This window comes from Myotis lucifugus, unplaced genomic scaffold (genome assembly GCF_000147115.1).
Source record: "Myotis lucifugus unplaced genomic scaffold, Myoluc2.0 scaffold_28, whole genome shotgun sequence".
Taxonomy (NCBI): Eukaryota; Metazoa; Chordata; class Mammalia; order Chiroptera; family Vespertilionidae; genus Myotis; species Myotis lucifugus.
In genome coordinates, this window is record NW_005871076.1 from 6,664,183 (window position 1) to 6,678,370 (window position 14,188).

Genomic DNA, 14,188 nt, shown 5'->3' on the forward strand with positions numbered 1-14,188 from the left:
GTAGGGGAAGTTTTCTGTCATTATTTCTTCAAATAGATTTTCAATATCTTGCTCTCTCTCTTCTTCTGGCACCCTCATAATTCAGATGTTGGTACGCTTGAAGTTGTCCCAGAGTCTCCTTACACTATCTTCATATTTTCGGATTCTTTTTGCTTTTTGCTTTTCTGGTTGGGTGTTTTTTGCTTCTTCGTATTTCAAATCTTTGACTTGATTTTTGGGATCCTCTAGTCTGCTGTTGGATCTCTGTATATTATTCTTTATTTCAGTCAGTGTATGCTTAATTTCTAATTGGTCCTTTTTCATATCTTTGAGGGTCTCACTAAATTCCTTGGAGGTTTCTACAAGATTCTTGAGTAACCTTATAACCGTGGTTTTGAACTCTATATCCAGTAGTTTGCTTTCCTCCATTTCTTTTGTTTGTGACATGTTTTTTTGTCTCCACATTTTGGCTGCTTCCCTGTGTTGATAGAGTGGTTTTGTGTGCTAGGTGTGCTATAGGGTCCAGTGGCTCAGACTCCCCAGTCACCTGAGGTGGGCTGTGTGCACAGTCTTCTTATAGTTAAGCTTTGATTGCTGTTGATATCACTGGGAGGAGTTGACCTCCAGATCAGTTGGCTGTGAGGACCAGTTGTGTCTACAATGGGAGAACTTCTGTGCTGGAAACACCCTTATGGGGCAGGACTTGCTTCAGTGGGGCTTTGGTGCTGAGTCTGCCCCCTGAGTGTGTCTCTTATGGATCTGAAGAGTTGTAATCTGGATGGTCTCACTCAGACCATTGGGTGCACTGACTCTTGGATCTCCAGGGAGGTGCAAAGTCAGCCACTGCCTGAGGCCACCCAGCAGGAGCTACAGAGAGATCTGCAGATTCCTCCTCTTTGTTTGGGGTATGGAGGTGTCCAGATGAGGCGCAGCTGTGAAGCAGTGCAGGCTGCTGACGTGCCTTAGGCCTTCTTTTGGAAGCTCTGGGGTTTTTTTTTTGACCCAGCTGCAGTTTATTAGGTTAGGTTGCAGAAGGCCAGGCCATTTATATGCAAAAGCCTCTGCACACAGCTTGGGTGGGGTTGTAAATTGGGTGGGGCGTGGTCTCAGGGAATCACAGGGCGGTACAAACTGCAATGGCTGCTCGTCAGCCCTGCCCCGATAGGTCCCTGGGTCTCTGTGTCCCTCGGCCCGTGGAGGAACAATGAACGCTGCAAGCACCTCTGAGAGAAAGCCTCCCTCGTGTTCTGGCCCAATGCCAGACAGTCCAGTTTCTCCCCGTATGAGTCTGGGTCCCTAGAATCTCGCCCGGAACTGGATTTTAGAGTAGTCAGGAGTTTGTATCTCCCTCCCGATTGAAAAAGACCACAGTGTACCCAGTTGCCAGCCCATTTTGCGCACCTCTGTACCTCCACTCTTCCACACCTCTGCACCTCCTACCAGTCTAGATGCGCTTTTCTCTTTCCCTCTAGTTGTCGGACTTCCACTCAGCCAGCCTTCCCATGGTTCTGGATGATACCCGTTTTGTCTTTTAGTTGTAGTTTTGATGTGGTTGTGGGAGGCAGCAAGTATAGGCGTTTACCTATGCCGCCATCTTGGTTCGAAGATATCTTTTTTTTTAAAATATATTTTTATTGGTTCCAGATAGGAAGGGAAAGGAAGAGAGAGATAGAAACATCAATGATGAGAGAGAATCCTCAATCAGCTGCCTCCTGCATGCTCCACACTGGGGATCGAGCTCGCAGCCCAGGCATGTGCCCTAACCGGGAATCGAACCGTGACCTCCTGGCTCATAGGTTGATGCTCAACCACTGAGCCACGCCAGTCGGGCGATATCTTTTTTTAAAAAAATATATTTTTATTTCAGAAAGGAAGGGAGAGAGAGATAGAAACATCAATGATGGGCCCACAACCCAGGCATGTCCCCTGACCGGGAATCGAACCCATGACCTCCGGGTTCATAGGTGGACGCTCAAAACACAGCCACACTGGCCAGGCAGAGGTAGAATTAATTTAATAGTGCCTCTCCTGCCCCATGAAATCTGTGCTGCTTTTTTACTTACTGTATTAGCTGTTTTGCTGAAATGGCTTCTGCAGGTTTGGTGTAAAAGCATCAGTAGAGCTTAAGGTGCCACCTGCCCAGCACAGCAGGTGGTAGGTTCCTCCATTTCTGAGATGTAAGACTTTATTTTGATCAGGCTGCTCCCAAAAACAATTCTGTGTGTCTCTTCTGGGCCATTTGAATGCCTAGAGACCCTTTACAACAGCCTGACTTCTAGAGACAACAGAAGGATCCATAAGTTGAAGCGGTGCTAAGTGTGTTTTGACATTTCATTGTTGATGCTAGAGCCTGGGGAAGAACATTATTTGAAATAATCAGAATTTCTGTGTTGTTACAATTATGTCACTAGAAATCAGAATTCACTTAAGAGAGTTTTACACACATATACATAATGAGAGGGAGAATGATGGGGGGCAGGGGAACAAGAATTGCTAAGTCTTGCTATATTCTAATCCCATTGTTTCTGTATCTCATGGTCGCCCCTGAAGACAGGACAAGAACATGAACTAATTGAGAGCATGCCCTTGCTGGAATGGTTTGCTAATAACTACAAAAAATTTGGAGCTACATTGGAAATTGTCACAGATAAGTCACAAGAAGGATCCCAATTTGTGAAAGGATTTGGTGGAATTGGAGGTAAGTAGCCAATTAGAAACCTAAACTTAAAGCCAGGCCCAAGGCCTTTCCAAAATAATGTTACTTCAGGTGAGGTGTGCTCATCTCATCATCCACTGAAGGAGGAGGGAGAGGCAGCGCGTGGCTGCCTGTTCCGTGGTTGGAAGCATTTTTTTAATCATTACCTTTTACTAGTAGCTTTCTTTAATTCTGCAAGGGAATTGGGCCTTCCTCATTCTGTTGAAGACTGGTGATTTACTCTTTGGTTTGTGTCCCCAGGTATCTTGCGGTACCGAGTAGATTTCCAGGGAATGGAATACCAAGGAGGAGACGACGAATTTTTTGACCTTGATGACTACTAGGTAGTCGACATGGGTCCGGCAAAATGTGCCTCACCCTCCAGCATCCAACCCAAGGAGCATACCCGTGGTGGAATCCAAACAGATCCCTGCCTTACAATTGGAACATTTCCAGAACTTAATCCATGAGCATTGGATACTGAAAAGAAAGCGGAAACAAAACCAGATCCAACCCTACACTTTGGTTTGTCATGGTGTCAGCGCAGCAGCAGCCTACAACTAAGTTCCTAAATGCCACTTTGGACTAATTTAAACAAGAATCCCAGTTTTTACTTTTACTCGATGGTGAAATTGGTTGCTCTTGTATTTTATGAAAAAAAAAATGATTTTTTTAACCTTCATACATAGAAGCAAAAATACTTTAACTGCTGTAAACCTTCAAAAGTTAATAGACATGAGATCATACTGATTTGTTTCTTATTTTGATTGGAAAAAATTAAATTGCTGCATTTCGCAGTGACCCATTTACATGGCATTCTCAGCTTAGACTGCATAAGAAGAAATATATGTGGTGAAATGTTGGAATCATTTCTCTCTCGGTCTCTTGTTTAATGTTGAAAGGGTGAGCTAATAGGCAATTTCACTCCCTCACACTACCCGTCCCCCCTCCAGACTGTTAGTTTCAAGGATGCAAATTGCATTGTCAAGTCAAGCTGACACATGAAGCATTTGGGCCAGTGCACTGTTTCCTTCCATGTGTTTTGCAGGCAAATTTGTGCCGGGGTTTTGGGAGCCCTTAGCATCCGTTGCTTTGACAAGGGTTCCCATAATCTTAGCCTAGAAACCAGTTTGGGATGCACATGTTGGGGCCTCTGTGCTATTGCTGGGAGTGGGAAAAATAAAACATGCAATTTAAGTGGAAGCAAAGAAATTTAAAGATTATTTTATTTTGTTTGGGTCTGTCCTTGGTAAAGGGGAGGTGGTCGTGTTTTCCTTGCATTGGATGGCATGAGATTATGTGAATATTTTGATTTTTTAAAGATGAACTGCAAGGTTCTTCATAGGAACAACAGATAAGACATGTGTGACTGCATGTAATTTTAACCCCTGACCTCCTGGTGGGGTGGGAGCATCTGTTTCGAATATGGGACTTGCAAGTACCTCTCATAGGAGAAAACATGAGAGGGGGGGTGGGAAGGGCGGGAAGGGATGGGACACAGCTTCTGGCACCAGGACATAACCATGTTGGGTCCACAAATGGGCTTGAAAACCTGAAGCTCATGCTTCACAGCTGGGCTGTGAGTTGGACTTGACCCCAGCTGACATGCAAGGTCATCATGTGCCCGAGGTGGTGACAGTGAACAAAGTGTATAGGATGTGCCCAGTGGTAGCAATGGAAAAAAGTATACCAAATGGACTTTGAAGGGCCAAAGGTTTTAAAAGTCAATTGGTATCACCTCACACTGATAGGGTAGTGGGGTGCATTTGGTTTTCAAATTGGGTACTTTCAACACTTTAGTGCCTGACTGCTGTTCTTCATTAACTTGACTCAGTCACTCGTAGCTTTATTGGTCTGAACCAGCTCCTTGTTCCTAGGTTGCAGACCTGCCTATCGTTCCAATAATCCTGTTTCACTTGAATGAAGGGAGTATGTCTTAAATGTAAAGTTTCTGGTTCTCACACTGTACTCTGAGGTCCAAATGACTGTCTGTCGATGTGTAACCTGATGTCTCAACCCCCAATGAGAAGAGTCAGTTCTTTGGTATTCACCAATGCGGGAGGCTTCACTGGAACAGGCTTTTGCTTTGGGCTCTGCTATTTGTTTGCAGAACACCCAAGAGCGAGCAAACATGCCCTCTTCGCAGCAGTACCTTAGGGTTTTGCCATTGTAAATGGGTCTAATGTGATATGACAAGACCAGAGAAATTGGATGTAAATTTACATTTTTGACTATGCTTATTGTTTCACATGATACATTTAGGGTATGCAGCTCCTTTTGTAGTTTTTATTTTTACTATTTAAGTTTGGAAATGATGCCAAATTTTTGTATTTCTTTAATCAATGTGTTCTCTTCGGTGATATATATTGCATTATATATTGATGTGTGTATCAATATATACTGATATGTATTACACTTAACATACAAACACATCAATATGAGGGGGTAAAAACCGTAGCCTTTGCATTCTCTATAGTCTCTACAGAGAGATCCTAAGCAGCAAAATCTTGGTGTCGTGATGTACAGAAATGGAGAAGAGTATTAAACCATATTTAAGAATATATTTTGTGTGCTTGAGATTCTTTAGGATTGTTCCTAGAAAGATCTGAATGTGGAGATTGAGTGAGCTCTCCAAGGTATGTGTCAATTTAGTCATGGCTGATAACTTTCAGCCTAAGATTTTAGTTGTCTTCACTGCATTTGCCTATGGGAAGATATATGCAAAGGATGTCTGAGGTCATGATCTCAGTTACCAGAGGAAGGAGGTTCAAGTTGCTGGGGCCAAACTGATTTGTATCTTCGATTCCACATGCACACCAAAGTAAACCTGTCCCCCTTCTTAAGGCATTTTAACTGTTGTCCCATGTAACCCAACATTCCATGGAACTAGATGATGTACCCCATTTTATAGGTCAAAAGAGGTTAAGTAATAGCTCTTTAGTAGCAAAGTCATTTTATCCCAGGCCTAATTTCAAAATTGATTTTCTTTATATCTGGTTTCCTTTGAGTCAATAGAATGGTCCAGATGGAAGAACAGAAACTAACCTTCCACTCGATCTTGCATAGGTAACACTGTTGTAAAGTAAAAAGTTTTATGAGGCTGGCCCAGGTCAGCAGCAAGAAAGGGTTTGTTTAGTTTTCCCCAAAGTTAGGTGCTGGAGCTCCTCTGTGGTACTTTAGGAAGCCTAGAGCCAGAGTGGTGCATGATTTGCTTTCTCCAGAAAACAATGTTTTAATGAAATTGACCCATAATAGCACTTTTTCTGTCACTTTGTGTTTGTTTTTTCAGCATACTTTGGCCCTTTTTCTAATCTGATCTAGGCGATAACTTTGATGAAACCCAGTCACCCTCTGGGAAGGGCAGATGTGCCTACGCATGCCTTTCCTCATGCATCCCTAGGTGCTGTTTGAAGTCAGAAGTTGGAAGGCAGCACAGTGGTGCCGGATATGTGGGCTGTTGTGCTCGCCTGTCTGGGCCTGCAGCACTTGCCATCTTTTGTTCTCTGGCTCCATTCTCATGCCATGGTGCTCCCAGACAGGCACAGTGGATTCAGGGCTAGGCGCCAAGGTGGAATTTTAAACCTTGTGCCAGCTTCTCCTTTGTTGGCAATTTTTGAGTGAGCGCCTGTTGGGACTCCCCCACCTGCCAAGTCCCACCCTGAAGGGATTGTTGTTTGACCAGCCAGAGAGTACGGAAGCATTGGGTGCCAGAGTTGATGAGGACATGGGTGAACAACAGGAAATAGAGATACATGTGAAATCAGTTTACCTCCAGGGTTCTCCAATAATCACCTCTAAACCCTGTCTGGGAACTCCGTTATGGGTATAGTCTGAAATTGCTTGGCAGGCTCAGACTGAGGCTCAATTGAGAGTCCAGGGCCAAGTCGGCTCTTTGGACTAACAGCTCTGGTTCTGTCTCTGCCATTAGCTGTGCTTGTGGTTTCAGGTAAGTCCCTTTCTACCCCTGTTTTCTTACTGTAAGGAAGCTTGTGAATTTAAAGAGCCTTTTCAGATGTAAAGCTATCAAGATAGTGTTACAGTGAGCAAGATACCTGATATCTAGCTCTGCCAGTGAGATTTGGCAAATTACTCTCTGAGAAGCAATTTTCCTAACTGTAACAATTAGATTATGGTAAGGATTAAATGTAATAAGGCATGTGAAATGCATAATACAATGCTGGGCACTTAGCAAGGGCTCAAAGATGGGAGCAGCCAACCTTGGTCCTCCAGAAGGGGCCAGGGTGAGTTTGTGCTGGCAAACCACAAGGTGGTGCTAGAGTTAAGGATACTGGCTGTGGAAGACATTGGTTGGTTCTGGAGGGGAGTTGTGACAAGCATTAAGATATGCCTGGTACAGCTTGTTTACCCTTAAAATTTAGAGCAATGGAGGGGCCAAACTACCAAAAGAAGTGAACAGCCCTAACCGGTTTGGCTCAGTGGATAGAGCGTCGGCCTGCAGACTGAAGGGTCCCAGGTTCGATTCCAGTCAAGGGCATGTACCTTGGTTGCGGGCACATCCCCAGTGGGAGGTGTGCAGGAGGCAGCTGATCGATGTTTCTCATTGATGTTTCCAACTCTCTATTCCTCTCCCTTCCTCTCTGTAAAAAATCAATAAAATATATATTTTTTTAAAAAGTGAACAGAGAGAAGTGTCCAGGAAGTCCTTGAAGTCATTCTGAGTTTCAAGCTACCCATCTATAAAATAACTACAATCACTAATATTTGTTAAATCATTACCATGTGCCAGACAGGGTGCTGTGTCATGTGCATTGTCTCATTTAATTCTTGGAAAAACAATGACGTAGATACATAAGCTACTAAGTGGCAAAATCTGGGGCTCAAAGACAAGTCTGTTTAGTTCCGAGGCCAATACAAATGCATGTCATTCCTTGCTCAAGAAGAATACAATACTTGCTGGTACTGCCAAGAAGATGTGAGGTGGTGGACTCCCCTCACCAACCCTTGTGTTTTCAGAGACAACCAATGGCTCATTGCATTTGAAAGGCACCCATCTAACAGTTCTGACCTTGCCCAACACACACTTTGATGGTCAGCTCAGCTTATCCACAGCCACAGTTGAAGATGGATAAAAGGAGCTCCCTGGGACTCTGTAGAAGACCCTATAATTTACCCAACATCTTCAAAGAAGAATACATGTGTAGTGAAATTTCTCAAAGACTACGGTGTCTGTCCCTGCTTTTAAATATGTCTCCAATAGGACAATTAATGAAACTGGAACGTGGACTGTAGATAAAAGTAATAATGTTAAATCTATTCAATAACTATACTGTGGTTATGTAAGAGAATACCCTTTTCCTTAGGAAATATACATTGAAGTATCAAAGGGGTTAAATAAGACATTCATTAAGGAAATTTTTGAATTTTTAGAAATGCAGAAGAAAAAGGTAAGAGCATTATTTAATTGTCTTTAATAATTTTGAGTTATCATGACCATCCATTATAGAAGGAATGTGATAATGAGTGTTTAGGTTCTAACTGCTTCACAAGGTATTTAAAACACAACTTTGGTTTGCTTATTCAAGTTCGGTTTTTACTCAGAATTTGGGTTTGATTCAGAGGTCAGCATTTGGAATAGTTCTGCTAAAGGTTTTTTTCAGTTCAGGAGAAATCCCTACTCTGAATCAGCCAGTGAGAGGGGCTGGGGGGTGGTCTGAGCCTGGGATTTGGGCCCAAACTGGAAGGAAGAGGAGCAGAGGCAGGGGCAGGAGAGGAGCTGCTGTCATATGTCTCAGAGATGAAATCGGCTTTGGGTCTGGCCTGGTGCTGGTTGAGATGAGGCAGAATCAAGAGCAAGGGCTTTGGAGTGGGTGGAGAACCTTGGGGATGATGGGAACAAGGCAGAGCTGTACCTGGGAGCCTAGAGCCCATTCTCAAAAAGGACAAGAGTGTCATTAGACTAGTCCTTTATCTCCAGCCACATCCTTATGTAGCTCTGTTGCTCCATACTTTCATTTCTTAAGGAATCATTTTAGCACCTGAAGGGCACCTTACATTCCAATTCCCTCATTCAAGAGATGGAAGGTTGGAGCTCAGAGAGTAACATAATGAATGACCTGTTGAGCTCTAGCAGCAAATTAGAGCCAACATGAGCACCTGAAGTTACAACTCCAAATTCAGTGCTCTTAACACATGGATGATCTCCTTATTCTTCATCTAAGCCTTTTTCTCCTCCTTGTTAGGATGAGAAAAGGGAGGATCAGAGAGAGTAAGTGAGCAGCCTGAGGCCAGACAAAGTTGGGAGGGGAAAAGTGGCCAACATCCAGGTGGGGTTATGAAAGCTGTTTCAAAGTCATTTTCCTGTGAGTCAGGGTTGGCTTGAGTGTGTAGATTAACTTGCTTGTCCAGCCCCCAGGGTTCCAAATTAGTCCCATCTAGGTTTCTGTCAGACTTCTGGCTTTTCCACTCTGCTGAGGGCCCTGCCTGGGCTCAGCCCCTCTGTTCTCCACCCCTACCCAAAGGAAACCTAAAGGGCAAACCCATTTCCAGGGAAGCCTGGAGACTAGGATAGGAGAGTGGAGATTTCATAGAGGTTCTCTAAGCAGATACATCAAGGATCTTCTGAGGTAAAGGCAAGGATTCAGGGATATTCTGCTACATGGGGAAAGGGAGGTGGGAACTGGGCTTGAAAATAAGGAGAAATCAGGGCTTGATGCAAGCGCCTGTCCCACGTTACATGGCTGTCCAGACCCGAGTACATTCCCAGCACAGGCTCCCCAAGGGGGTGAGATGGACCAACCTCTTGACACAGGGTGAGGGCAGAATTGGGGGATGAGAGGACATTGGGGGGATAAGGACACATTTGTAACTTCTTAATAAAGGGAAAATAAATTTAAATTTTTTTTCATAACTTAATTTTTACAATATCCTGTTATACATTATATATATATATATGTCTAATACGCAAATTGTCCCCATGGGAGTTCGGTGGGGAGACTGGGAGCTCAATTGCTCGCTATGACATGCACTGACCACAGGGGGCAGCGCAGAACAAAGGGAGGCCCTGGCCCGCAGCCAGCAGCTAGGGAAGGGAGGCCCTGGCTGGCAGCTGGAAGGACCCGATCAGCCCTGATCACTGGCCAGGCCTAGGGCCCCTACCTGTGCACGCATTTTGTGCACTGGGCCTCTGGTTATTAATAGCAAACTACAAGGTTCACTAATGACCAATTACTATAATCATGTTGCATTCATTTCCCTTATGCCCCTTACGTGCAAGCGCACTATTTCTCTCCAATAATACTAGCAGTGAATATTTTAGCAGCCGAATGCCACATCATTAGTCTTGGACCGACTTGTTTGGTGTGTGCAACAGGAAATATTTTGCTTTCAGAGGACAAGAAAAATAGGTTTATTTGATTACGCTTATTAATTTGTGCAGTTATTCAGTGTCTGGTAAGTTAATGTTCAAAAAAATATTAATTTTTATTAAAATGTTCTATTATTTTATGCTAACGATTACTCATTTCAGCCCTTTGTATTCAATATGTCTCTATGAAATAAACCTACGTTTCTATGGAAATTGAAGTGTGTTTTTTTTTTTTTTTTTTTGCGGCCCACATAAACTTATGTATTTGGCCCATGTTAGCCTTTGAGTTTGACATGCTTGGTTTACAGGGTTGGAACTTCCAGCCCCATCCAGAAGGAGAGAGGGGCTGGAGATTGTTAATCACCAAGGGCCAATTATTTAACCAATGATGCCTAAGTAATGGCACTTCCATAAAACCCATAAATAATGGAGTTCAGAGAACTTCCGGGTTGGTTAGCGAACACATTGAGGTACTAGGAGAGCTCCTTGCAATTACACATGAATTTGAGGATCAACTTTTCCATTTCTGCAAAACGGCTATTAGGATTGCAGAATAGCAGATAGATAAGGATTGCATTGACTCTATAGAATGCTTTGTGTGGTATTGCCATCCTAATCTTGTCTTCCAATCATAAACTCGAATGTCTTTCCCTTTATTTTGTATTTAATTTCAGCTGTGTTTTATAGTATTCTCCGTATGTCTTTTAGTTCCTTGGTTAAATTTATTCCTAGAGATTTTATTCTTTTGGATGCTATAGTAAATGAAATTACTTTCTCAATTTCTTTTTTGGATTGTTCACTGGTGATGTCATTCTGGTTTTGATTTGCATTTTCTTGATGACTAATCATGTTGAGCACCTTTTCATGTGCTTATTAGCCATTCATATATCTTCTTACTCTCCAATTCTGCATCTCCATGAGTGGAGAGGGGGAGCCCCTTTCTCTCAGATACCTTTCTTATTCTCTTCTTTACTTTCAAAAAGCACTTAACAAAATATAATAAAATTTTTAAAAATAAATTTTTTAAAAATATATTTTATTTATTTTTTACAGAGAGGAAGGGAGAGGGAGAGGGATAGAGAGCTAGAAACATCGATGAGATAGAAACATCGATTCAGCTGCCTCTTGCACACCCCCTACTGGGGATGTGCCCACAACCCAGGTACATGCCCTTCACCGGAATCGAACCTGGGACCCTTCAATCCGCAGGCCGACACTCTATCCGCTGAGCCAAACCAGCTAGGGCAAAAATAAATTTTTTTAAAAAGAAACAAAAAAAAAATAAGTCAAAAGCATTTAGCAGACAGAAAGGTAGCACAGTGCAGGGAGTTAACAACACAGACACTGGAGCCAGATGCCCAGGTCCCACTCTACCAACTTATGAGGTGTGTGATCTTGAGATGTTATTTCTTTCAGTTTCTTTACATTTAAAATAGGGTTCTTTGTTAAATAAACTAAGTTTTTATTTCATTTGTTCCATAAAAGTGCCTACTACAGCTAAGCCCTGTGCTAGACCCGAGGATACAGTCACAGGGCGCAGAGACGTAGTTGCTGTCCCAGTGGGCTTCCAGGCTAGTGGATCCTTCCAATGCACGTGAAATCCCTGCTGCAGTTAACCCTGCAGGAAGGCCACAGTGAGAGTCTGCCACAGAGGAATCTGACCTGGCCAGTGAACTCGCAGAAAGCTTTTCTAAAGACACTGGTGCTTGAATGGGCAAAGAGAAGGAAGAGCATCAGCGGTACAAGAACAACATGTGGGGCTGGGGGAGTACAGTTGAGGAGGTCAGGGGAAAGCAGTGTGGATGAAGCTCGGAGAACTAAGGGGGAGTGTGGTGATGAGGCATGTGTCAAATACTCTACAAACAGTATTAGCTATCATAGGTTCATATTCATTCACTCAACAATTGTCTATCATGCCAGACAATGGGGAGATAGCCGGCAACAAGGCAGACACCATGTCAACAAGTGGTGAACCCCGTCAAGTAAAGATTCTCTGCTTTGTTGGGAAAGACACAGGGCACTGGGCAGAGGATTTGGAGGACAAAAGTCACACCCAACCCAGTCTTGGCAGGGAGGAATTGGTTTTCCTTTTGGCAAGATCACTTGCTAACAGCATGAAGATGGGGTTGGTGCCAATGGCAAAAGAAGGAAGGGTTAGTTCCTGTCCTTAAAGGGAATATAATTTTAATGAGAAGGCATGCATAGGAAAACAATGAGAAGAAAAATACATAGACATACCAGACAACTGTCATATTGGCATTTTTTGCAAAAAGTCTCAGCTTCCAAACATTCCCACGGAGGAGAGGCAGTATCTGTCTCTCTCAAGGCAGGGAGCTTCCCAGGACCCCTACTGCTTCATAAGTGTTTCTAAGGCTCAAAGCCCTCTCACCCAGAAGAGAACACGAGGCCTACCCAGCAGAGATCTGCAGATTCTGTAGCTGGAGCAGAGACTGCTGGAGCTACCCAGCTCCTCTCAGGACTTCCCCCTCTGCTAGGCTCAGCTATAAATAGCGTGTTGGTTTCCAGCTGGGGATCTCCCAGCCCTGCAACACGCAGGCACCGCCTTCTCACCCTGTGCTGCCCTCAGCCTGGAGCAGAGGGGGTGGTAGCTGGCAGCGGGGGGAAAGAGAGGGAGGGCTGGAGGGTGGGAACTAGTTCCAGAGAGAAGCTGGCCATGTACTACATTACCCACAATGCTAGATGGTGGCTGGGAAGAGGAGGCTGCTGGGGGCCTGCCGCCTTAGGTGGGAAAACAAGGCCAGAGGCATCCTTAGCCCTGGGTTTGCAGCCCAGGCCTGGAGACCCAGCTAACCCCTAATCCTTCAGTTCTGGACTTTACAGATCATCTCCTCTCCATGCAGCCAACTCACAGGCCCTCAGCTGACCTGGGGCCCAAGAGACCAACAAGTTCCTCATCTTTTGGCCATACCCCACTGTGTGCGTGTGTGTGTGTGTGTGTGTGTGTGTGTGTGTGTGTGTGTGTACAAGCCCAGCCAAATACTGGGAGCCTGAGAGTGATTTTATTCTGGATCAAGCCCAACAGCTGCTTGGCACTAGAAACTCCTCCCTGGCATATTCCCTGACTCTGTCCCAAACTCTGAGCTTTTCTTTCCCTGCCTCACCCACGGCACAACCATCAAGGGCTCACAAGATAGTCCAACAGAACGGCTGTACTCTGGTGACATGTTGCACTTCTGGAAGAGCTGGGGGCTGGGGGTTCAGGAACTCTGCTTAGGTCTGGTCCCTCTCTCTGACCTTTGCTCATCTCCTGGCAGATAGATCAGGGTAGTCACGTGCGGCTGGGCCAGGGTGAAGTCTCTGGAAGCGCTCTAGGGAGGGCCTGTAGAGGCTTGCTGGTTCATGCAGTGGATAAACCAGAGTTGTCAGGCTGAAGTAAGGGAGGCTATTCTGGGTGGTGGGGGCACCTGGGTTGCCCTGCATCCAGACCTCAGCCCCACTGCCAGCTCTGGCTCCCCACACCCTACCCCTCCCAACTTTCCCTACAGAGTCAAACTATTCACGCAGAGGCTCATGACCGCCAGACCACAGGGAGCCCGGCAGAAGATACCAGGGCCCCTGTGCAGGGTGAAGGCCCTGTGGCTGCCCCGAACACAGGTCCTTTCCCTTTTCCCCTTGCTCAGATACAGTAACAGCTCTCACTGAGCTGGCCACCAGGAACCCAGAGAGAGTAAGACCAAGTCGCGGTCTCAATAAATAAACGATGTATATATGATGCTGTGTAAGTGCAGAACAGGCCTGTGGAGTGGGGGTGGGAGGATTTCCAGATGGACGGGCGGCTGAACCAAGTAGAGGACGAAGCTGGCCTCCCAGAATGTGGGAAGGGCACTCCGGACCGAGGGGACGGCTTCGGTAAAGGAAGGAGGGAAGACGGAGAAACACCGAAGACCAACTGGCAAAGGGCAAGGGCAGGAGCGGCAAGGCGCGGGGCGGGGGCCTGGGCTGGAGCTGCGGAAGGATCTCCAGCAACGTGTGCTGCGTCCCGGGCTGGGGAGAGAGGGGACAGGACATGGCGGGGCGGGTGAGAACCTCAGAGCCTCTGGGGTGGAAGGAGGCGCCGTGCCCACCGGGGACTCCCAGGCCCGCCGGCCCCGCGTTCACCCCGGCCGGGCCCTGGCCGCGCTCCCGGCCCGCCGGCCGCCCCCTCCTTGGCAGCGGCTCCCCGGCCGCCG

General features: G+C 45.5%; 1 protein-coding gene and 1 long non-coding RNA gene across 3 annotated transcripts in view; one reads left to right on the top strand and one right to left on the bottom strand.

The window, feature by feature from the left end:
* ETF1 (eukaryotic translation termination factor 1) overlaps positions 1-5,235 on the top strand; it is a 33,265-nt gene extending 28,030 nt beyond the window's left edge. For both annotated transcript variants that reach the window (XM_006086529.2, XM_014453854.2), the window contains 2 exons: positions 2,530-2,677; positions 2,936-5,235. In XM_006086529.2, the coding sequence (XP_006086591.1) occupies positions 2,530-2,677; positions 2,936-3,018 (231 nt within the window). In that variant the 3' untranslated portion in view covers positions 3,019-5,235. The remainder of the gene's footprint in view (positions 1-2,529; positions 2,678-2,935) is intronic.
* Positions 1,976-14,188, bottom strand: part of LOC106696761 — a 24,670-nt gene continuing 12,457 nt past the window's right edge. The window contains exon 2 of the long non-coding RNA XR_001347719.2: positions 1,976-2,329. This is a non-coding gene — a long non-coding RNA (uncharacterized LOC106696761). The remainder of the gene's footprint in view (positions 2,330-14,188) is intronic.